General features: G+C 48.0%; 1 protein-coding gene across 2 annotated transcripts in view; it reads right to left on the bottom strand.

Annotated features, from left to right (window-relative positions):
- AKAP1 (A-kinase anchoring protein 1) overlaps positions 1-25,264 on the bottom strand; it is a 214,352-nt gene that overhangs the window by 17,096 nt on the left and 171,992 nt on the right. For both annotated transcript variants that reach the window (XM_029611909.1, XM_029611908.1), the window contains exons 9-10: positions 14,265-14,338; positions 5,468-5,533 (exon numbers count right to left, since the gene is read on the bottom strand). In XM_029611909.1, coding sequence (XP_029467769.1) covers positions 5,468-5,533; positions 14,265-14,338 — 140 coding nt within the window. The remainder of the gene's footprint in view (positions 1-5,467; positions 5,534-14,264; positions 14,339-25,264) is intronic.

The raw sequence follows: 25,264 nt of genomic DNA on the forward strand, positions 1-25,264 counted from the left end.
GAGAAAACGGATCTCGCTTGCGGATGAAGTATCTGGGTACTTGAGCATTGGACCTGTCCGCTAGTAAGTCCATGTCCGGAATCCCCCAGTGATCCACAATCATCTGGAAGGCTGTGGGCGACAGCTGCCATTCTCCCGGATTTAGGCTTTCCCTGCTGAGAAAGTCTGCCGTGGTGGTGTCCCTCCCAGCAATGTGGACGGCGGAGATGTCTTGAAGATTCGCCTCTGCCCAAGCCATCAGCAGGGCTCTCTCTAGGGACACCTGTCGGCTTCTGGTTCCGCCCTGACGGTTGATGTATGCCACCATGGTGGCGTTGTCGGACATCACTCTGACTGCCCGGTTCCGCAGTCTGTGAGCAAATTGCAGGCAGGCTAACCGGACTGCCCGTGCCTCTAGGCGGTTGATGTTCCACCCTGACTCTTCTCTGTTCCACCGCCCTTGTGCGGTGAGTTCTTCGCAGTGTGCTCCCCATCCGCTCAGGCTGGCATCTGTGGTGAGCAGAATCCATGTGGGGGAGGACATCTTCAACCCCCTGCTCGTGTGGTTGGACTGCAACCACAACCGTAGCTGGGTCCGCACTCTGGCTGGTAGGGGCAGATGCATGGAGTAATTCCGGAAGTGGGGGCTCCAGCGAGAGAGCAGGGAGCGTTGTAGAGGTCTCATATGGGCCCTCGCCCAGGGTACCACTTCCAGGGTGGATGCCATGAGGCCGAGAACCTGCAGATAATACCAAGTTATGGGCCGGCTGGCTCCCATCAAGGACCGGAGACGCGTCTGAAGTTTTAACCTTCTCTTGGTGGTGAGACTGACTTTGTCTGCCTGGAAGTCGAACTGGACTCCCAGGTATTCCAGTGATTGGGAAGGCTGTAGGCAACTCTTGTTCAGGTTGACTACCCATCCCAGGCTTTCCAGAAGGGCGATCACTCTGTTTGTTGCCCGATGGCTCTCCTTCGTGATTTCGCCCTGATCAGCCAATCGTCTAGGTAGGGATGGACCAGGATTCCTTCCCGTCTGAGCGCCGCTGCTACCACTACGATCACCTTGGTGAAGGTCCGCGGCGCCGTGGCTAGCCCAAAGGGCAAAGCCCGGAATGGGAAGTGGCGTCCCAGAACTTTGAAGCGTAGATAGCGCTGATGATCCGGATGGATCGGGATATGCAGGTATGCTTCTGACAAGTCTAAGGCTGTGAGGAATTCTCCTGGCTGTACTGCGGTCTTGACTGAGCGCAGAGTTTCCATGCGAAACCTCGGGACCCTTAAGTATCGGTTGACTGACTTGAGGTCCAGTACGGGCCGGAAAGTGCCCTCTTTCTTGGGTACCATGAAATAAATGGAATAATGTCCAGAATCCATTTCCCATGCAGGTACTGGGACTATGGCTTTCAAGGACAGGAGCCTCGCCAGGGTAGCTTCCAATGCTGCCTTCTTGTGGATTGGACACGGAGATTCCACAAACCTGTCCGGAGGGAGATGATGGAAGTCCAGATAATACCCCTCTCGGATAATGGCGAGGACCCACTGATCCGACGTAATCTCAACCCATCTGGGGTAGAAGAGGGTCAACCTGCCCCTATGGCTCCGTCCCCTGGATGGATCGGCTGATTCTCATTGGGAGGCGCGGCCGGGCCCTGAACCAGAGCCGGCTCCCCTCTTATGCTGCTTGGTCCGAAAGGACTGGTTCCTGGCCTGAGGACGAGGTGCCTGGTAGCGACTCCTATAGGGAGTGAAGCGTTGAGAGCTTCTGCCTCTGGAAGGCCTCGGAAAGGCGCGCTGGTTCCTCTTGAACCTATCTTTATTTTTTTTATTTTTATTTAGAGTTTTTATATACCGGCAATCATGAAAACATATCTTGCTGGTTTACATAGAACGGGGGTGCAATAAATACATAGAACTAGAACTGTGGTGACAGAAGGTACAGTTACATTTAACAAGGGTGGCCGAACTTGGAGAAGGAAGAAGAGAGGAGAGGATAGAAATGGTTAAACAATATACAATTTAACTGTAGTATACAAAATAACTGTTATATACAAACGGCAAGGTGTTTTAGGTGTTTTTATCTTCCGGCAGGCGAGGTATTGGAGAGGCACCCCATGTGCTGGCCAGTTTATCCAGGTCGCTGCCGAACAGGAGAGAGCCCTTAAAGGGCATTCTGGTGAGGTGTGTCTTAGAAGGAACATCGGCTGACCAATTCCGTATCCAGAGCTGCCTCCTGGCAGCTACAGAAGATGAGATCCCCTTGGCTGTTGTACGGACTAGGTCGGATGCAGCATCCGTGAGGAACTAGAGAGCGGACTCCATATCTGCTGCAGGAGCATTGTTCCTGACCTATGACAAACAGGAACGCGTCACCACTGTGCAGCATGTTGCAATCCGCAAAGATAGAGCTGCCACCTCAAAGGTCTGCTTCAGGATGGCGCCCAGTCGCCGGTCATGAAGTTCCTTGAAGGCCGCCCCCCCCTCAACTGGAATGGTAGTGTGCTGACCACCGCGCTAACCAAGGTGTCTACCTGAGGGCACGCCAGCATCTCCTTGATTGCCGGATCCAGGGGGTACATGCCCATCAGGGCCCGACCCCCTTTGAATGAGGCCGCTGGTGCAGCCCATTCCAAATCTATCAGTTGCTGTGCGGCTTGCAAGAAGGGAAATTGGTGGGCTGTAGGACGAAGACCTTCCAGCAGAGGGTTCTATGTAGATGGCACCGTAGTGCTGGGGCCTGTAATAGCCAACTCCGCCAGGCACTGAGATACCAGGTCGGAGAGGTCTTCCTTGGGAAAGAACCGCCTCATGGTTCGATATGGCTCAATCCCCGAGGGAAGTTCCCCCTCCTCGGAGGGTTCGGACTCGTCCTCTGAAACATCAGGGTCCGCCTGAACCGGACTGCCCGGAGGCGGGTGTTCTTGCCCACGATATGGGCGCAAAGGTCCAGGGGCAGGATCAGCCGGAGCAGCAGCAGGGCCTGGATGGGAAGCTGATTGCATCTGTACAAAGGCATGGATCCCCTTAAAGAGATCCACCCAGGAAATGGAGGCGGTCTCTAGTCGTCGGGGTACCAGGTCCCCCGGGATCCCAGGTTGTTCGAGACTGCTCGCTAGATCCGGGGTGGCCCCTGGGGAACTGTCAGCAAACCTCGGTTGCGACTGGTCCTGGCCCGAGGCTCCCACTGCCTCCTCACATTGGGCACAAAGGGAGTCTGGCTCCTCGCTGTGCGTGGCCCGAAGCTGGCATGCCGAGCAGAGGCCGAGAGCTTTCACGCCGGAATCAGGAGGTGCCGCCGCCGGGGCGTTTGAATGTTCCATTGCGCGCTGAAAAATATGCACTTAATATAATAATATGCGCTCAATAATATGCGGCAGCAATATGCGCTCAACAATATGCGGTCAGCAATATACGCTCAATACAATATGCGCTCAATAATATGCGGTCAGCAATATACGCTTAATACAATATGCGCTCAGTAATATGCGGTCAGCAATATACGCTCAATACAATATGCTCTCAGCAATATACGCTTAATACAATATGCGCTCAATAGTATGCGGTCAGTAATATCCGCTAAATGATGTACAATATACGCTCAATAAGAAGCGGTCAGCAAACATGCGCTCAATACGATACAGGCGCCTATCATGGGCGCTCAATACCTTAAACACGGCCGACAAAATGGCGACCTCCGCGGCGTGCCGCATACAGGCAACGCCGCCGATCCTCGTACCTTAGAGACCAAAAGTAAGAGATATACGCCTTACCTGATCCTCGGCGCTTCCCGGCTGGAACCCGGGCGGTCTCCGGCTGAGGGGGGAGAGGGGAAATACCTTCACCGCCGCGCTTGAGGAAATGCACCCGCTGCCTCTAGGTCCACGCCCGGACCGAGGCGCCTCTCAGCCCGACCCAAGCCCTTCTCGCTCGGGGGCTAGGTCCCTGCCGCGATTCAGCCACCGGACCGAGGCCTAGACCTCCGAGGGATCGCGGAAATCACCCCGGGAAACTCAACTGGGGGAGGGACCCGAGGGTATCACCGCAGGAGTGCGGGACTCGTTGTTCTGTAGAATTTTAGCAAGTAGAAAGTAGAAAGTAGATTGGAAACACGCTCAGCGAGCGTGCAGGCTCTCCAAACTGCTTTGGAGACGGAAATTACTGAATTGTCTCACTTCCTGTGGGGGTATATGTACCCGTGCTGACGTCAGATCAGTCTCCAACTGCTAGCACGAGCACACTATACCCACTTGTTCTGAGTCCATCTGGCTACACGCTAGGAAATATATTTTTACACAGTCAGCTGGAGGCTACTGTCAAGACCCTAGAACATCAGAAGTGAATCTCAGCAACCCCCTATGTTCCAGTATTCCAGTATGTGAAGAGCTACCTGTCACTTACACTATACACTTATTAACAATCATAAGAACATTAATAAACATGAGACCACATAATTGTATTATTTCTAAACTTGAATTGCTTTGGCCAATGGGGATTATATAGCCTTCACTGTTATATTACCACAACACAGAACTACTGGCTGCCATCTCTTAAAAGAACAATTTGATTAGCTCAACATTAGTTGATCACTTCCAATTACCTCTCCAGAGCAAAAAGAAAATCTTTGCCCCAGACAGCCTTGCACATAGCTGCATTTAAATGCAGCAGAATTTCCTAAAGGGATTACCAAAAGCAGATGACTTCTTAGCAGCTTACAAATATTTATTGACACTGAAATTGGGTTTGATTTTCAAATTTTAAAGTTTTGCTTTCTGATCAGTTTCACTCATGTTTGTGGCTGTAATTTATTTTTTGCTATTCATAGATTACAAATCAGCAATGTCAATATCTCTCTTCATCCTGGCTGTTTAGTCAATAGGAACCCATATTCTATAACAGGTAAACTAGAAACACCTAAGTGCACTGAAGACCATATTTAAATTAGATCTAAAAAATGAGTGATTGAAAGAACTGGCTGGATTTCTTAAAAAGGTGGAAGATCATTGGATAACTTACAACTATTTAATTAAAACTTAAGAGGCACTGCTACTTTAAAGTACACTTTTGACACAGCCGAAGACTTTTAATCATTTCTTGAGTATGCGCTGAATTCTCTAACTCTGAACAAAAGTAAGGTAGCATTCAACAATTCCATTAGAACAATCGTTATTTCCTCTAATTGCACATATTCAGGCTACCTCTGTTGCTTGCCAGTTAGAAGGCCAAAATAAGCTTTGCAGAAATGCCAAAAGAAACCCATACTGTAAAAGGCATGCTCTGTGGCTCTCCATCCTTTTCTACCCAGCAAGCTAAATGTGCCACCCTCTATAGTACTAGCAAACTCTCAAGCAGTATTCTACCTTTGCCAAGGGCCCACACCATCACTTTAGCACAGAGCCATGGTTATGTTACCTTCTTTTTCTCCTTAAAACAAGCTATCTCTCACTGCCCTAAGATCTTGGCTAAACCTTGCAGTTTTGTTAGTTATACATACCTCATCTCCCAACATACTCCATAATTGTATAAAAGGCAGACCAGTTACACCATCATAGTTTGTAACCTAGAAAATCAAATATTAAATCATTAAAATGCACAGATATGCGCACGTTTAACCAAGCAGCATTTAGAAATTTCTTGGAGTATTACAAAAGACGTTCATACTACCAAACTGAATTTGTAACTAAAAAACACTATTCACATACATCAAGAACAAAAGAAAAGCCTAGAGGATTGATTTCACAATTATGAAGTTTAAATAATTTTGATGTCCTGACTAGTCCCCAGCTTTTAAAATTCACAGATTGAAATCTTGCTTGGATATGTAAAAGGGTGTTTACAATCTCCGAACTCTGGCTATGTCCCTGAACTAACCTGAGTCGTTTCTTTATCCCAGGGGTCAGGAACCTTTTTGGCTAAGAGAGCCATAAACGCCACATATTTTAAAATGTAATTCCATGAGAGCCATACAATATGTTTAAAACTAAATACACGTAAATGTGTGCATTTTATGTAAGATCACACTTTTAAAGTACAATAAGTCTCTGAAAAAATTACACCAGGCCTTAAGACACCAATACATTTCCTATTAGGAAAACGGACCAAGTCAGGCTGCTTATAGAGTCCTACACAGAAACTACATGCCAGCAGAAAACCTCACCTGAATCACGTGCTGTCCCTCACCTAACAGAATAAAGAGACCAAAATGCATAACAAGAAGCATTCAGAAAAAACTGAATTGGAAACTGCAACAAGCCAGAGTCTGTATGCAGTGTAACAAAGGAAAAAAGAAACATCACCCATCCTTATAAAACAAATCAAGAAATATAAAATCATCAGCAGTAAAACTGTACTAACAAAAAGAACATTTCGAAACAGCTGATGAGTGGAATATCCAATAATTAAAAACTCATATAAAACATTTCCAGATACCAACAAAATATTTCAAAATAGCAGACACAAAGACCCAGTAATGAAAAATAGTAAGGATACAAAAATTTTTTTGCTCTGCATACCTGGGAACGTTTGATATCCAGGTGTCCTGAGATTGTTCTGAATTAGCAGGAGGTGGCGTGGTTTGCTTGGAACTTTCTCCTCTCTCAGTCACATACCAGCGCTCTCTCTCACACTGGCTCTCAATGACACACCTATACACACATGCTCTCAGTACTCACATATACACATGTTTTTTCTCTCTCACTTATATAGGCTCTTAATTAAGCAAATGTTGCTTACCTGATGTAACAGGTGTTCTCACAGGACAGCAGGATGTTAGTCCTCACAAATGGGTGACATCGAGGATGGAGCCCAACCACGGAAAACTTCTGTCAAAGTTTCCAGAACTTTGACTGGCCCCTACTGGGCATGCCCAGCACGGCACTAACCCTGCAGCCAGCAGGGGTCTCCCTTCAGTCTTGTTTTTATAGCTACAGGCAGTGCCGAAAAAGTAAATAAACGAACCCAACACCGCGGGGTGGCGGGCGGGTTTCGTGAGGACTAACATCCTGCTGTCCTGTGAGAACACCTGTTACATCAGGTAAGCAACATTTGCTTTCTCACAGGACAAGCAGGATGGTTGTCCTCACAAATGGGTGAGTACCGAGCTGAGGATGTCCTGACTTGCACCAAATGCAACAGGCACAACAACTGGGGTGGAATTTGGTAAAGGACATCCGCACCCTACCGGGAAGGTGGAAGGGTGTTGGTACATCAAGTTGGAAAAAGGTTACGCAAGACAGATAGGCCGAAGATGGAATCCTGTCTTCCAGCTTTATCCAAACAATAGTGGGCTGCAAAGGTGTGGAGGGAACTCCAGGTTGCAGCCTTGCAGATGTCAGGAAGCGGCACCGATCGAAGGTGTGCTACTGAAGTCGCCATGGCCCTCACAGAGTGTGCTTTAACACGGTCTTGGAAAGGAATGCCAGCTTGCTCATAGCAAAAAGAAATGCAGTCCGCCAACCAGGAGGAAAGAGCCTGCTTATCCACAGGTTGCCCTAACTTGTTAGGATGGAAAGAGACGAATAATTGAGTGCTCTTCCTGTGAGAAACTGTACGGTCTAGATAAAAAGCTAGAGCTCGTTTACAGTCTAAGGTATGCAGAGTCTGTTCCCCGGAGTTGGAGTGGGGCCTGGGAAAGAAGATAGGTAGTATGATGGATTGATTGATATGAAACTCCGAAACTACCTTAGGTAAAAATTTAGGGTGAGTGCGGAGTACCGCCCGGTCCTGCAGGAGCTTAGTGTAAGGCGGATAGGTAACTAGGGCCTGTAGTTCACTAACCCTGCGAGCTGAAGTGATAGCCAAAAGGAATAACACTTTCCATGTGAGATATTTTAATTCACAGGAGTGCAGAGGTTCGAAAGGTGGTTTCATTAGACGACCAAGAACCAGATTAAGGTCCCAAGATGGGGCCGGAGGACGTAAGGGTGGCTTTAAATGGAGCAAGCCTTTAAGAAAGCGTGTTACCAGGGGTTGTACTGAGATAGGGACACCCCCGATACCTTTATGGAAGGCGGCTACCGCACTGACATGCATCCTTATAGAAGAGGTCTTTAGACCGGATTCTGATAGATGCCATAAATAGTCCAAGAATTTAGAGATTGGACAGGAAAGGGGATCAAGGGACTGAGAAGTGCACCATGACGTGTACCTTTTCCATTTGTATGAGTAAGATTTTCTTGTTGAAGGCTTTCGTGAAGCTATCAGGACACGAGAAACTGAATCTGAAAGGTTGAAAGGCTGAAGGGCTAACCTTTCAACATCCATGCAGTCAGGGACAAGGCTTGGAGGTTGGGATGGAGGAGGCATCCGTCGTTTTGAGTGAGGAGATGCGGGTCCTTTCCCAGAGGAATGTGCCTGCGGATGGAGAGATCCTGGAGTATGGGAAACCACACTTGGCGAGGCCAGTGCGGTGCTATCAGGATCATAGTTCCTCTGTCCTGACGCAGCTTCACGAGAGTCTTCGACAGAAGAGGAAGTGGAGGGAATGCATAAAGCAGACCCATTGTCCAAGTGAGGGAGAATGCATCCCTCGGCCGAGAGTGCTGGCTCCGAATGAGAGAGCAGTAATTGTCCACTTTGTGGTTTTGAGGGGACGCAAAGAGGTCTATGTGGGGATAACCCCACTTGTGAAACAGAGAGATCGCTACTAAAGGATTGAGCGACCACTCGTGTGGTTGGAAGACACGGCTCAGCTGGTCTGCCAATATATTGTCTTCTCCCGGCAGATAGGTGGCCCTGAGGTACATGGAGCGGGAGAGGGCTTCTGCCCAGATCTGCGCAGCTTCCTGACACAGAAGGAAGGAACCTGTGCCTCCCTGCTTGTTTATTTACCACATGGCTACCTGGTTGTCTGTCTGAATTAAGATTGTTTGATTTGAAAGGCAATCTTGAAAAGTCCTGAGAGCGTAGCGAATCGCTCGGAGCTCCAGGAAATTTATCTGGTGTTTGGCTTCCTCTCGTGACCAGTGCCCTTGAGTTTGCAGATCGTTTACATGGGCACCCCAACCGATGTTGGAAGCATCGGTGGTGAGAATTACCTGAGGATCTGGTGGAAGAAAGGGTAAGCCCTGTAAGAGGTTGAACGGATTCATCCACCATGCAAGCGAGAGACGAAGGGTGTTGGAGATGTGGACTATGGAGGACAGAGGCTGAATAGCTTGAGTCCATTGTAGTCTCAGAGTCCATTGTGTGACTCTCATGGCTAAGCGGGCTGTGGGAGTCACATAAACTGAGGAGGCCATGTGTCCAAGAAGAACCAGGAGTTGGCGAGCTGTGGCTGTGTGTTGAGAGCACAGCTGGCGAACTAGGGACACTATGGTCTGGACCCTTTGATGAGGAAGGAAGGCTTTTGCCTGTAAGGTGTCCAAGTCTGCCCCAATGAAGGATAAGGTTTGAGATGGGACTACGCAGGATTTTTCGTAATTGATTAGAAAACCCAGCGAAAGCAAAGTTTGAAGTGTTAGGGTCAGGGAGGACCGAGCTAATTGCTGGGTTGGGGCCCTGATCAACCAATCGTCCAAGTAGGGGTAGACATGGACACCTTACTGTCGAAGAAATGCTGCAACTACCACAAGGCACTTGGTAAACACGCGTGGTGCGGATGCGAGGCCGAAAGGTAGCACTCGATATTGGTAGTGACTTTGGCCTACTAGGAAACGGAGGTATTTGCGATGAGATTGTGTTATCGCAATGTGGGTATATGTGTCTTTTAGGTCTAGAGAGCATAACCAGTCCCCTCTTTGTAGCAGAGGGAGCAACGAGCCTAGGGTCACCATTTTGAACTTCTCCTTGTGGAGGTACTTGTTGAGGGCCCTTAGGTCCAGGATGGGACGAAGTCCCCCTGACTTTTTTGGGATCAGGAAGTACCTGGAATAGAACCCCTGTCCTTGTTGAAAGAGAGGAACGGGTTCTATAGCGTTTGACTGTAGGAGAAGAGAAGCCTCCTGCTCTAAAAGAACCGAATGATCCGTGAGACTCCACGCCTGCAGGGGTGGGAAGTCGGAAGGGAGAGTCAGGAAGTTGAGATGGTAACCCTGTGCAATGATTGCTAATACCCACTGATCTGTGGTGATCTGATGCCATCTGTCCAGGAAGTGGCATAGTCGACCTCCCACTGGTATGGCTGGAAGAGGGGTCTGGTATGTGCTCTCTAAGTCGAAGTCAAAAACCTGCTGCAGGGCCCGGAGGTGGAGCTGCTGCAGGTTTTTGCTTTCGAGTCTGGCGAGACTGAGTCTTATGATAAGACCATGCAGGCCTAGGCTTAGATGAAGGGGGATAATATTTCCTGGGCCGAATGAAAGGCTTCTTGGAGTCTTTTCTAAACGGCTGTTTAGAAGGCACCTCAGGAGGAATGGAGGAGAGCTGTTTAAGGGTTTCGTGATGATCCTTAAGTTCAGCAACAATTTGCTGAATCTGCTCACCAAAGAGATTATCCCCAAGACAAGGCAAATCAGATAGCCTGTCTTGAACTTCTGGACGCAGATCAGATGACTTGAGCCAAGCCCAGCGTCTAGCAGAGATTGCTGTAGCAGAAAGTCTCGTGGATGCATCAAATACATCATAAGATGTTCTAATTTCATGTTTCCCAGCTTCAAATCCCTTAGCTAGTAGGGATTGGAGCTGTGGCTGGAACTGTTCTGGCAAGGAATCTGAATAGTCCTGTATTTGTTTGAGAATGACCCTATTGTATTGGGTCATGTACAGCTGATAGGAAGCTATTCTGGAGATCAGCATAGCTCCTTGATATACTTTTCTACCTATGCTATCTAAGAATTTGTTTTCCTTGGTAGGAGGCATAGAAGAGTGGGGTTTTAGTCGTCTAGCTTTCTTTTGAGCTGATTCTACGACTACAGAACGATGGTCCAATTGTGGTTTTTGAAAACCAGGAGCTGACTGTACAAGATATGTAGTGTCAGCTTTCTTATTAACTGGAGCAATAGATCCAGGGGATTCCCAATTCTTCTTTAGAAGATCTAGGAAAACCTGATGGATTGGTATAGATGTTATAATTTTAGGGGCATCCAGGAACTGGAGTAATTCCATCATCTGGTGCCTGTCATCTTGTTCAGATTGGAGCTGGAAAGGCACCAACTCTGACATTTCCTTCACAAAATTTATGAAAGAGAGGTCCTCAGGGAGAGAACGCTTTCTACTCTCTGCGGGAGAGGGAGGTGAAGGCAAATCATCAGTATCAGAGGAGGTATCATCACCGCAAGTGTCATAAGGATCAGGTTGGTGAACTTTACGACCACTAGGGGGTTGAACACCTGAAGGCCCTGGTTGAGGCTCCGAGAAATTGGAAGGAGCCACCGGGGGCATCGAGAAAACCCTCGATGGAATCGATGTCGGGATCGGTGCCGGGGTCGGCATCGAAGGAACCGGTGTCGGTCTTGATGGAATCGATGCTGGCATCGGAAACCTCGGTGGAGCAGAGGGGCGTATCAGTGCCGAGGGATAGATCGGTGGCGAGGGACGCCCTGGAACCGACGGAACTATACCCGAAGGTGGGATCCGATACGGTGTTTCTCCACCCGAGGAAATATCTGTCGGTGACAGCGGTCTTGCCGGTGTTGGTGACATAGATATCACCGGAAGGGCTGTCATTAATGCCTCCATCCGGTGTAACAGCGGTGCCAGTGCAGCCGCAATCGGCTCGGTGGCCGGTTCCGCTCTCGGTGCCGGAGTCGGTGCCGGGGGAGGCTGGAACCGTTGCATCGCTTTATCGATGGCCTCCTGGACCAGCCGGTCCAGTTCTGCCCGGAGACCAGGGGTAACTAGACCCGGCTCAACGGGAGAGGGAGGCTGAGGCTGAGGCTGAGCCGGAGGGACCACCGTCACCGGTGGAATCGCGGCTCCCAAACCCCGAAGGGGTGAGGGTTGCCTCGGTGCCTGCGAAACAGAAGTGGACGGTGCCAACTCTGATCGAGGCTTTTTCTGCGGAGGCTCGGTCGGTACAGAGGTCGATGACGTCGATTCCTCGACGGGCCGAGACTTATGACGTCGATGGCGATGTTTCTCCTTCCTATCTCCTCGATGATCGGGGGAAGGGACAGGAGTCGATGGCCGAGAAGGTGTCGATGGCGGACGGTCACCGGAGGGCTGTCGATGGTAGGAAGACTTCGACTGTGCCGGTTCCGATGACGTCGATGCAATCGATGGCGTTGGGGTGCGAACATGGAAGAGGAGCCCCATCTTCTCCATTCTTGCCTTGCGACCTTTTGGTGTCATTAAGGCACATTTGGTGCAAGTCAGGACATCATGCTCACTACCCAAGCATAAAACACAGACTCCATGAGGGTCTGTGATAGACATAGTCCGGGTACAGTCCGGGCACCGTCGGAAACCCGATGCCATGGCGGAAGGCCAAAAATTTAGCCGCAGGACTGTCGACTGCTAATGGGCCCCGAGGGCCAAAGTCGACGAAAGTCGATGAAACAACGGCAAAAACTTACCGGAGTTCCGCGGACGAAAAAATTCAACGAAGGGAGACCCCTGAGGGGCAAATTTTCTTCAGAATAATAAATTCTATATTCCTGTCAGGAACGTGGTTAAGAGCTCTTTCACCGCGTGGCTACTGCTGCGCAGAAAAAAGAAGACTGAAGGGAGACCCCTGCTGGCTGCAGGGTTAGTGCCGTGCTGGGCATGCCCAGTAGGGGCCAGTCAAAGTTCTGGAAACTGACAGAAGTTTTCCGTGGTTGGGCTCCATCCTCGATGTCACCCATTTGTGAGGACAACCATCCTGCTTGTCCTGTGAGAACACCCATCCTGCTTGTCCTGTGAGAACACATTTACACACATGCTGTCTATCTTTTCACGCTTACACACACACACAGACAGGCTTTCAATCACATAAATACATGCTGTCTTTTTCTCTCACACACAGACTCTCATTCACATGCTTACAAACATGTCCTCTCTTTCTCTCATTTACACCCAGGCTCTCACATACTCACATGCTCCCTCACCTAAATCAGCTCTCAATCACACACAGACACACATGGTCTCTCTCTCTCATTTAAACACAGGCTCTCAATCACATACTCACATGCTCCATCACCTAAACCAGCTCTCAATCACACAGACACACATGATCTCTCTCTTACTTATACACACAGGCTCTTAATCATACATACACAAGATTCCTCTCACACACAAAGGATCTCACATACACACATACTCTTTCACACAAACAGGTTTTCAATCACAAACTTACACATACAGGTTCCCAATGGTAAACTTACATTCATGCTCTCTCTCACAGGCAGGCTCTCAATCACAGACATACTCTCTTTCACATATACAGGCTCTCAATCATTCACATACATGCAATCTCACTCACACACACAGGCACTCACTCACACACACACACAAGCGAGCAAACACATGCTTGCTCGCTCATTCACTCTCTCTCTCCCCCACCCCGGGAACTCGCGGCAGCAGCAGCCTCCTCCCAACGCTAACCTCCTTCATTTTCAGCCCTCGCGGAGGCGGAGTCCCATCGGCTGCGGTTGAAGCTCTTCATTTTCCTCCGAGCCGCGCTGCAGTCTTCTTTTCTTCGGGCCGATGCCGAGCGCACTAGCGTGGCCTCTTCTTGCTGCGCACGCACCTGATACTCTCCACTTCCTCTTCCGGGCCACGGGGGGGGGGGGGGGGGGGGGGGGGCGGGAAGAAGAGAGCACGCCGGTGCCGCTGACTCCAGCTGTCCTGCCGCGTTCCGCCCGGGCTGACAGCATTTTAAGCCCGGGCGGAGGAGGACTGGGGAGCAGCTGGGTCAGTGGGGGACCGGAAAGTGTGGCGACACTTGTCCGCGAGCCAGATGCAGCCCTCAAAAGAGCCATATCTGGCTCGCGAGCCATGGGTTCCCGACCCCTGCTTTATCCTATCCTCTTTCTACCCATTTCTGCGACCTCCCTCATTCCCCCACCAATAGCAGAATATTGCAGAGGTTTGCTATTGCTTTCTGTAGCCCACAGTACCAGGCATTTTCCAGTGATCACTTATCCAGCTGCAAATCCCTGCATAACTTCTGACATCTAATGAGTTCAGACTTTCCCAGGCCAGTGCTTCAGACTCATTTGAGTTGTATGCTCTAAAAAGAATTTTGATGGAACATTAGCACACCCTAAAAGTGGGCTCATTTTCTCAACAAAATGAGTGATAAAATCTTCACCACCACAGGCCATTTTTTTTCTTTAGATTATATTAAGATTTTACTAAAGCCAGTGAAGCCAGTTTTCAATACAACAGCTGTAATTTAGCCATACATAAACTTATGCTGTATAAACACCATTTACCTGTGCAAGCAAAGCTGTGTCTCTTGTCATCTCATTAACAGCTGCATCAGCTTCTGAAGGAAATCGATCCTCATCTTTTGAAGAGAAAAAAAAATTATAAACTAAGACAGGTTTGCTGCAAACAAAGAAGAAAACATGAAATAAGAAATTACTACTTACCTAATAATTTCCTTTTCTTTAGTACAGACAGATGAATCTAGAACAAGTGGGTTATGCACCTCTATCAGCAGATGGAGACAGAAAAAACCCCCCAAAACATTGCAGTGACATCAGCCCGTTAATATAATCTGCAAAAGCCAACTGTGGACAGTAACAAAACTTAACAACAAATAGTTATGCCAGTACTCAGTCAACAGGAAATACTGAGCTCAGACACAGGATGTATTAAAAACTAGTCTAGGGACTGGATTGACACTTACAGCACTCCCTGAATACGTACCCATGCAGGAGGACCACAGCACAATCATTTGACAGCCAAGAGTGGGAAGCTGGATTCCTCTGTCCATACTAAAGAAAAGAGAAATTATCAGGCAAGTAGTAATTTCTCATTTCTTAGTGTTCAGACAAATGAATCCAGAACCAGTGAGATGTACCCAAGCTACTCCCAAATAGGGCGGGAGGCTACCCTCAGTCCAGTCAAAACTGCACAAACAAAGGCTGCATCCTCCCAGGCCTTCATATCCAGACGATAATACCTGGAAAAGGCATGCAAGGAGGATCACGTCGCAGCTCGGCAAATGTTGACAGAAGACAACAATCTAACCTCCACCCATGACACTGCCTGAACCCTAGTAGAATGAGCCCTAACCTCACTAGGCAAAGGCTGTTCAACATCTACATATGTGGCCGTGATAACCTCCTTAATCCAGTGAGCTATTGTAGCCCATGAAGCTGGCTCACTGTTTACTTCCACCGTGAAGAACAAACAGGTTTAGAAACCTTCAGATACCTCACGATATGCCTAGATATCTTAGGGCCGCAACAGGCAATATTCCTCCACATCTCTTTTCCTGTCCTAAGACAGCAGGGAAATGGACTGGATTCAGGTGAAAATCCGAAACCACTTTGGGCAAAAAAGAAGTAACAGTAAGCAGCTGTATTGCCTCTGGAGTCACTTGAAAGAATGGATCCCACCAAGACACGGCCTGCAGATCAGATACTCTATGCGCTGAACAACTGCCATCAGAACACCGTTTTCAAGGACTGTAATTGTAAGGAAAGACTAAAATGTTTCACTCCTTTTAAGATATGGCCACATCTGGATGAGCCGACAACGGTCCACTATTCACCTGACCCCTGAAACAGGCAAGAGCAGATACCAGTACCTGCAAGGAATTAAGGGCCAACCCTTCATGCCATCCATCCTGTAAAACTTCCAAAATGAGCAGGATCTGAACCGAATGAGGAACCCCTCAATCTTCACACCAAGCCTCAAACACGCGCCAAACCTGCAGGTAAGTCAAAAGAAGTGGAAAACCTTCCTGCTTGCAGCAAGGTGGCAATCACCGCAGTACAATATCCATGCTTCAACAAGCAGACAAAATAGAGTTGGGTATTCATGAAGAACAGGCCCCTGACAGCAAATCCCTGTGCGCCGGAAACCCGAAGGGAGAAGCCATTAGGAGCCTTCGCAGATCTGCATGCCATGATCTCCTGGGCCAATCTGGTGCCACCAGAAGCACCATTCCCCTGTGACTCTTGATCTTCCAGATCACCCTGCCCAACATGGGCCACAGGAGAAGGCATAAAGCAGCTCGCCCTCCGGCCACTCCTGCATGAGGTCATCGATGCCCAAGGGCTTCGGATTTCTCCTGCAACTGAATAAACGAGGAACCCTTTGCAGTGCGAAAAGTCACTAGCAGGTCCAGAAACGGAAGGTCCCAGCGATCCGCTACAAGCTGAAGTGCCTTGTTTGACAATTCCCATTCACCTGGATCTAGACTTTGCTCTAAAAGTCTGCTTTTACATTGTCTTTTCCTGCAATGTGTGGGACTTATCTCCTGAAGATGCACTTCCACCCATTCCATAAGATGGGCTATTTCCCATGACACTTGCTGGTTCTTGGTTCCACCCTTCCGATTGATGCAAAGCACTGTTGTTGCATTGTCAGACATGAATCAGATTGCTCAACCCTACAATTGGTTGCCAAACTGCAAGCATGACAACAGGACTGCACTTGCTTCCAGCTGATTGATATTCCAGAGACTCTTCTGGACTCCAGTGCCCTTGCGCTGTCAGCTCCTGATCGTGAGCTCTCCAACCCTGGAGGCTCGTATCTGTTGTGAGTCTGGTGAGCTTAGGAAAAACCCTTTTCTCAAATGATCTGGCTGTAACCACCACTGCAGGTGAGAGCAGGCCTCCATTGGCAGGTGAAGCCGAATCGAATAGTCCTGAGACCGTGGGTTTCAATGAAACAGTAGGAAGCGCTGAAGAGGATGAATTTGTGCCCTCGCCCATGGCACCACCTTCCAGGGTCGCTGCCATCAATCCGAGTACCTGCAGATAGGACCACACTGTCTGCTGTGTTCAGACGCACGTGCGCCATCAACTTCTGAATATGACCCTCTGGCAGGAAAACACTACCATGCTTTGTGTTGAACCAAATACAGAGATACTCCAGCGAATAAGATGGCTGAAGACTGCTGTTGGTCAGGTTTTACCACCCAACTGAGCTCCTGCAACAAGAAGATCACCTTGCACGACTCCCAGAGGCTCTTCTAGAGTCTTGGCCCAAATCAGCCAGTCGTCCAAGTACGGGTGTACCAGAATCCCATTCTCTCTCAACTCTGCCGCCACAACCACCATAACCTTGGAAAAAGCTCTGGGCGTGGTGGCCAGACCAAAAGGCAATGTTCGAAATTGATAACACCCGAAAACCACGCATCACAGAAAACATTGGTGCTCTAGCCGTATGGTAATATGCAGATACACCTCAGACAGATCTAAGGACGTCAAACTCCCCTAACTGCATGGCCATTATCACTGAGCACAAGGTTTCCATGAGAAAACGAGTCACCTGCAAATGACGGTTGAACCCTTTGAGATCCAGGATAGGACAGAAAAGAGCTCTTTCTTAGGCACAGCAAAATAAATGGAATATCAGCTCGTATTTTCTTGAGACATGGTCAGTGGAACCACAACTGTCAGACTGAAAAGCCTTGACAATGTACACTCCGCTGCCTGCCTCTTCTGCAGTGAGTGGCAGGGAGACACCATGATCACATCTGAGGATCACTGTAAAACTCCAGGACATATCTATATCATATCACCTCCAGGACTCATTGGTCTGACTTGATTTCGACCCACCTCTGATAAAAGTGACCCCCTATCTCCTGTTCCTGGGGGTGGGTATGCACACCTTCATTGGGAGGCTCGGGGGGGGGGGGGGGGGGGTTCCTTACCCAAACCTGCACCCTGTCTGGGATGAAAGGACTAAGACCTACCGAAAGGTTGACTCCTCTGAAAGGCTGCTCTTCTGTAGGGTCAAAACATTTGGATCCCCTAGCATGACCTCTCATGCTAAAGGAGTGCAGTGACTGCTTCTTACCCTCCGGTAACCAAGGAACAGGGAACTTGCTCCACTTATTGGCCATTTTCTCCAACTCGCTCCCAAACAAGAGTGAACCTTTAAAGAGCAACTTCATAAGGTTAGACTTAGAGGTCACATCAGCAAAACAATTTCTTAGCCACAACTGATGCCTGGCCAATATTACTAAAGCCACTCCTCTGGCTGAGGTGCAGACCAAATTGAAGCCTGCATCTGCCAAAAAGGCAGCTGCTGGCTCCATCACAGCCCTGGAATTCACACCAGATTCATCAACCTCCTGAGAGAGAAGTAAACAGGAGTGAGCCACCAGGGAACAACAAGAAATTATCTGCAAAGTCATTGCCACTGCTTCAAATGAGATGGCCTCAATCCTCCCTCTACGGGGATAGTCATCCACTTGGTGAAGGCAGACACCAGTGCATCCACTTTCAGAAAACGTAACTGCTCTTTCACAGCTGGATCTAGGAGGTACAGTCCTTCCAAGACTCGCTCCCCTCTGAAGTTAGCTTCTGGGCACCCCACTCAAGATCAATCAACTCTTGAAAGGCCTCCATAACAGGTAAAAAAACAAAAGGCTTTAAGCAAAGAAATTAAAATGGGATCTCTTTGGCTCAGACAGACTCAGCCTCAAGGACTCCCAGCATCTTCAAAGCCAGTAACTCATCTTTATGAAAGAACCGCAATATATTCCTATACAGTTCCAATCCTGGAGGAATTTTCCCATCCTCCAGGAAGTAAGGATCAGCTTCATCATCCGTGCCAACCAGGTCTCTATCGGGAAGACCAGCTGCCGATCTACGTGTACTTTGATACTTAACTGTAGCACCAGGTGTGTGGGAGGTCATCACCTGCACCTCTGACCTGGAAAGATTGGTCAGGGCAGAGGACTGCACCTGAAGAAAAGACAGCAATTCTTAAAAAAATTCCACCCAAGAAAAGGCAGAAGGATCCATGCCAAAACCAGGAGGCACTTATCCTGTACCACCTTCCCCCGCTGACGAACCAATTAAGGGAGTTCCAAAGTCAGGTGCCCCTTCTGACACATCTTTACCCAGGCCCGCATCAGGCTGGGAAGGACCAGGCTTAGTAAAATCAGATGAAGGCAATTCTCCCTGAGCCTCCAAGCAGTGCTGGCACAAATTAGAGGGATCACCAGGCTGAGATGCCGAATACGACAAGCAGCACAGAGTGTAAAGCGCTTAGGTTTCTTAGCTATAGGCGCCATCAGTCTGTCAGTACGCTTAACAGGTGACTGAAAGGTGTGTGTTCAGCTGTATTCATGCTGCAAAAAAAAAAAAAAAAAAATAGGCATCCAAAATTTAAGCATACAGCCCTGTGCTTCGATGAGCACCCAAAAACTGAGTGCCTCAATGCCACTCAGATTGTGCATATAGGCAAGCACGCACCTCAATTAGACACTGCTACTAATTGGACGTCCAAGCAGGTGTCCAACTAAACGTCCAAAAACTGGGTGCACAACTGGACACACTTACACGAACCGATGATCCTGAAAAGGGCATAGAAAAAAAATGCAAAAAGGCCACAGCAGGGCCTAGCCCAAAAAGGCTGCTTAATCCACCAGGCTGGCCACATCCCTTAAACTCTCATGGAGGCAGAAACAAACGTTTGATCGATGCATCGAGCATGGTGACCGAAGGAATCCCTACAGATAACCTTCCTTCTATTTTATTTTTTTTTGCTTTACCTGAGGTTAGCCTGTCCTGGCTGAGTACAGAGTCAGTCTCCAGCTGTGGGGGGAGAGGGCATATACCGTCACCACTGTGCTCAGCTTCCTGCACCTGCTTACCTTTCAGTTGGATCTTCCATCAGCAGATACTGGATCAAGGTACTTGACTGGGGGAGAGATCAAATAGATATCACCCCAGGAGAAACTAGACTGAGGGAGGGACCTTTTGGTATCACTTCAGGAGAGTGGTGCATATAGTCTCCTTTATTTTCTTAAAAAAAAAAAAATAAATTTAAGGCAAATCCCCCAGTAGGGAGATGCACTTCCACCTTCTACTGGAGATGGAGAATACTGGTGGGCTGATGCCACTGCAGGGCTATATATACCGTGATGTTGGCTTTGTTCCATCTCCATCTGCTGGTAGAGGCGCACAACCCACTGATTCTGGATTCATCTGTCTGAACGCTGAGAAAAAAGGACATTAACTATCAACATCACATAAATAGATGAACTAGTATGACAGTGAATTTCAAACAAAATGGGCATTATGGCCTATGATTCATTTCTGTTCTATTAGTTCTTCCATCAGACTGGGTACTCTTCTACAGCCAACAAATCTAAATAGTACTTAACTTGCCAACAATGAAGCAATCCAAACCCCATGTTTCAATATAAATCTGCTTCAGGGAGCTACATGTTCAACTAATACTCATCTAGTAAGACATCTCAAAGGAATCCCTTTGCTCACACATGACCGTATATTCATGTCTACGTCGATCCTTATTCTTACTAGATGAGTATTAGCTGATGAACACAGCCCACTGAAGCAGATTTATATTGAAACATGGGGTTTGGATTGCTTCATTGTTGGCAAGTTAAGTACTGTTTAAGTTTAAGCTAATCATGCAAAGATTGATGCAGGTAAAATGTAGAAAAACTGAAAATTACCGCTCACTTTCTTTCAGACCAAGAGTTGGTTTTTAACTATCAAAAAAAATATTTAAAAAATTAGATTTGTAAATTTAAAAAAGTAAAATGGACTTTAAACAAGAGGCAGCTTTTGGAACAATAAGCTGTTTCTGTGTCGGTCCTACAAAATTTGAGGTTTTCTTGAAATATCTGACCAATGGACTATTTATTTAGATTTGTTAGTTTATACCCAAGGGGTACCTGGGATTTCCTTCATATTGGGCTTTCTTTTGATTGATTACTCTTCTATAGCTACAGACCAAAGTACAGTGCTAGCCATCTCAAACCTTGAGATGTTCAGCCTGTGTCAATGTGAGATCCTTTTGTATGCTTTCCTACCAGGACAAAAAAAAAAAAAAAAAAGAAGGTTACCATCCATGTTGCATGGACTCAATTACAATTACAATTTGGTAGATATCAATCAACATGGGTTAGAGAACCAATGAAATAGGAATTGATCCAGTAAGAAAATTTTTTTCCATCTGATGTCATTCCCTTCCCCCAGTCTGTACCACAGGGACACACCAAAGCAGTACTTTATTGGAAGGGAAGCAGTTTGGCCTTAATTACCTGTCTACAATAGGCTGCATCCTCTGATGACCATTTCTGTCACACCTTGCTGCTGCTTTATAGAGCCGTACCTTCACCTTTTCTGCAGAAAGCAGGGTTGCTTACCTGTAACCGGTGTTCTCCAAGGACAGCAGGATGTTAGTCCTCACACAAGTGATATCAGATGGAGCCCGGCACGGAAAACTTATGTTAAAGTTTCTAGAAACTGACTGGCACACTGATCATGCCCAGCATGCTACTATTCACACATCCACGCAGGTTCCCTTTTCAGTCTCAACATTGAATTACGAAAAAATAAAATAAACCTAAAAGAAACCCAACTCCGCTGGGTAGCAGGCAGGTTTTGTAAGGACTAACATCCTACTGTCCTAGGAGAACACCTGTTACAGGTAAACAGCTCTGCTTTCTCCTAGGACAAACAGGTTGGTAGTCCTCACACATGGGTGAATCCCTAGCTGCAGGCTGTTCCCAAACAACAAGCAAGACAAAGTGCCAATGGGCACAACAGGTGCTGTTGGTAACAGCGGGAAACAGCCTAAACCTGAAAAAAGGGCCCTAGGCAGGAAGAGTTGAGTTCTACAGCTGAAAAAGATTCCGGAGGACAGACTGACTGAAGTTGCTATTGTGTCGGCCATCCCTGTCCAAACAGTAGTGAGTGGTAAAGGTGTGGAGAGAATTCCATGTTGCAGCCTTGAGATCTCAGTCATGGGTACTGCTCTCAGGTGGGCCCCCGAAGCCGCCATGACTGACAGAATGAGCCTTGACATGGCCCCCAAGCTGCAGTTCCGCTTGCGCATAGCAAAAGGAGATGCAATCTGCCAGTCAATTAGACAGGGTCTGCTTGGCAACCGCAACTCCCAATCTATTCTTAAACAAAACGAAGAGTTGTGTGGATTGCCTGTGGCCTGCTGTCTGCTCCAGGCAAAAGGCCAAGGCTCTCTTGCAATCCAAGCTGTGCAGAGCCCATTCTCCCTGGTGCAAATGAGGCTTGGGAAAAAGGGTGGACAGGATGATTGACTGGTTAAGATGGAAATCAGTCACCACCTTAAGCAGGAATTTAGGGTGCGTACGCAGAACCACCCTATCATGAAAGAATTTTGTATATGGTGGGCAAGTCACCAATGCCTGAAGCTCACTGACCCTGCATGCTAAAGTGACTGTGACCAAAAACATGAGCTTCCAGGTCAGGTACTTCAGGTCACAGTTGCACAGTGGCTCGAAAGGATCCTCATGAGCTGAGCCAACACCCAAGGTCCCAGGACACAGCAGGATGACGCAGAGGAGGCTTCAACTGAAGCAGACCTCGCATGAAATGCCATACTAATGGCACAGAGATGGGTGAACCATCCACTCCCTGGTGGTAGGCCCCCAATGGCACTCAGATGTACCCTGATGGAGTTGGGTCTTCAATCCAGCATCCGAGAGGTACAGTAGGTAATCCAGCAGTTTCGATATGGAGCAGGAAAAAGCAGAGTTGCTTACCTGTAACAGGTGTTCTCCCAGGACAGCAGGATGTAGTCCTCACATATGGGTGATGTCACTGGACGGAGCCCTATCACAGAAAACTTTTCTGTCAAAGTTTCTAGAACTTTTGACTGGCACACTGAGCATGCCATGATCCCTGCAGCCACAGGGGTCTCCCTTCAGTCTCGTTTGTAGCAAAAGGTGCGAGCGAAAAATAAAACGTTTTGGACCCAACTCCGCGGGGTGGCAGGTCGGTCTCGTGAGGACTACATCCTGCTGTCCTGGGAGAACACCTGTTACAGGTAAGCAACTCTTTCTCCCAGGACAAGCAGGATGGTAGTCCTCACATATGGGTGATTAGCAAGCTACAGGCTGACTCATTTAAGTTGGACCAACAGCGTACAACCTGTGCAACAGGCACAACTGTTGTACTGTTGGGAAAAATGAGGCAGCTTGAAAATCACAACAGATTGGATGTGGAAGGAGTTGGGATTATACTGGAAATAAGTTCAAGACGGATTGGCCAAAGGCAGAGTTGATGTCCTTCCTTGTCCAGACAGTAATGTGCGAAGAGAGCTCCATGTTGCAGCTTTGCAGATGTCCGCAATCGATACTGAACAATAGTGTGCTACTGATGTTGCCATGGCTCTTATTGAGTGTGCCTTCACTTGTCCCTGGAGAGGAAGGCCTGCTTTCTCATAGCAGAATTCGATACAATCTGCTAGCCAGTTGGAGAGAGTTTGTTTGCCCACTGCAACTCCTAGTTTGTTTTTGTCAAAAGAAACAAAGAGTTGGGTGGATTTCCTATGGACTACAGTGCGGTCTAGGTAAAATGCAAGTGCACGTTTACAATCCAAGGTGTGTAAAACTCTCTCACCATGGTGAGAGTGAGGCCTTGGGAAAAAGGTGGGCAAGATTATAGACTGATTCAAGTGGAAGGCAGTAACCACCTTGGGAAGGAATTTAGGGTGAGTACATAGGACCACTCGGTCATGTAGGAACCTTGTATAGGGTAGTATGTGACAAGTGCTTGTAATGCACTCACCCTTCTGGCTACTAGAAAGAGAACTTTCCATGTAAGAAATTTAACATTGCAGGAGTGCAAAGGCTCAAATGGGAGCGCATGAGCCTTGTAAGTACTACATTTAGGTCCCATTCAGGGACTGGTGGCCGTAAAGGGGGCTTGAGTTGTAGTAGGCCTCTCATAAAACTACTCACAAGGTGTTGCGCTGTTACAGGGGAATTCCCAAGTCCTTTGTGGTACGCTGAGATAGCACTCAGGTGTATCCTTCACCGAAGAAGTCTGGAGACCAGAGTCTGAAAGGTGCCAGAGATAGTCTAATAGAGATGGAGTGGGGCAGGAAAAGGGGTCGATACCTTTTTGTGTGCACCACGTGGTGAACCTTTTCCACTTAGAACGATAGGATTTTCGTGTGGAAGGCTTTCGTGAGGCTACAAGCACTTGAGACATCAGTTGAAAGGTTGAGTGGTTGGAGGATTAAGCTTTCAACATCCAGGCTGTGAGGGATAGGGTCTGAAGGTTCGTATGGCGTAACATGCCTTGGTTCTGAGTTATGAGAGTGAGTGCTGTGCCCAGACGAATGGGTTCTCTAAGAGGTTGAGAAGCATGGGGAACCATACTTGTCGAGGCTATGAGTATGATTGACCCTTTGTCCTGTTGTAGCTTCACGAGAGTTTTGGCTATCAGCGGTATCGGGGGATACGCATATAGGAGGCCTGTGTTCCAGGGGCGAGCGAAGGCGTCCATGGTTAACTTGTTTTGTTGCTTGTGCAGGGAGCAGAATCTGTCCACTTTGGATTCAGTTCAGATGCAAAGAGGTCTATTGTTGGCTGACCCCAGCATTGGAAGATTCTGGTCGTTACCACAGGATCCAGAGACCACTTGTGGGGATGGAACTGTCGGCTGAGGCGATCTGCTACTACATTCTGCATGCCTGCCAGCTAAGTGGACCGCAGATACATGGAGTGTGCAAGGCACCAGTCCCAGATCTGCGCAGCTTCTTGGCAGAGAAGATAAGAGCCTGTGCCGTCCTGCTTGTTCAAGGACCACATTGCAACTGTGTTGTCTGTTTGTATGAGAACAGCCTTGTATGAAAGGCTGTCCTTGAACACATATAGAGAACACAGCTCTATATGTGTTCAAAGCTCTAGGAAGCTCTAGGAAGTTGATCTGAAACATTGCTTCGAGCTGTGTCCAAGTACCTTGAGTTTGAAGATTGTTCACATGAGCTCCCCAACCCAAGGTGGATGAGTCTGTGGTCAAAGGTATCTGTGGAACTGGTTGCTGAAAAGGCAGACCTGTTAGCAAATTGAGTTTGTTTGTCCACCAGAGAAGCGAGAAACGTAACTGGTGGGTTACTTGAATCTGGGATGAAAGTGGTTGAATGGCTTGGAGCCATTGAGATTTCAAAGTCCATTGAGTTATTTTCATGGCCAGTCTGGCCATAGGAGTGATGTGGACTGTGGAAGCCATGCAACCCAGCAATTTTAAGAATTGATGGACTGAGGCTTTTTTGTGTGCAGAGATACAGCTAGTCTGGAGAGAGTGTCTGTGTGGTCGTTGGGTAGGAAGGCCTTTGCGACTGTGGTGTCCAAATGAAGTCAGGAGGTGAGATGGAGTCAGTTGGGATTTTTGGTAGTTGATGAGAAATCCCAGAGAGTGCAGCAGATTGATAGTGAGCTTGAGAGCGTTGAGAGCTCCTTGCTTGGATTGGCTCTTGATGAACCAGTCGTCCAGGTAAG

The sequence above is a fragment of the Rhinatrema bivittatum genome, chromosome 8 (genome assembly GCF_901001135.1).
Source record: "Rhinatrema bivittatum chromosome 8, aRhiBiv1.1, whole genome shotgun sequence".
In the NCBI taxonomy this organism is placed as follows: Eukaryota; Metazoa; Chordata; class Amphibia; order Gymnophiona; family Rhinatrematidae; genus Rhinatrema; species Rhinatrema bivittatum.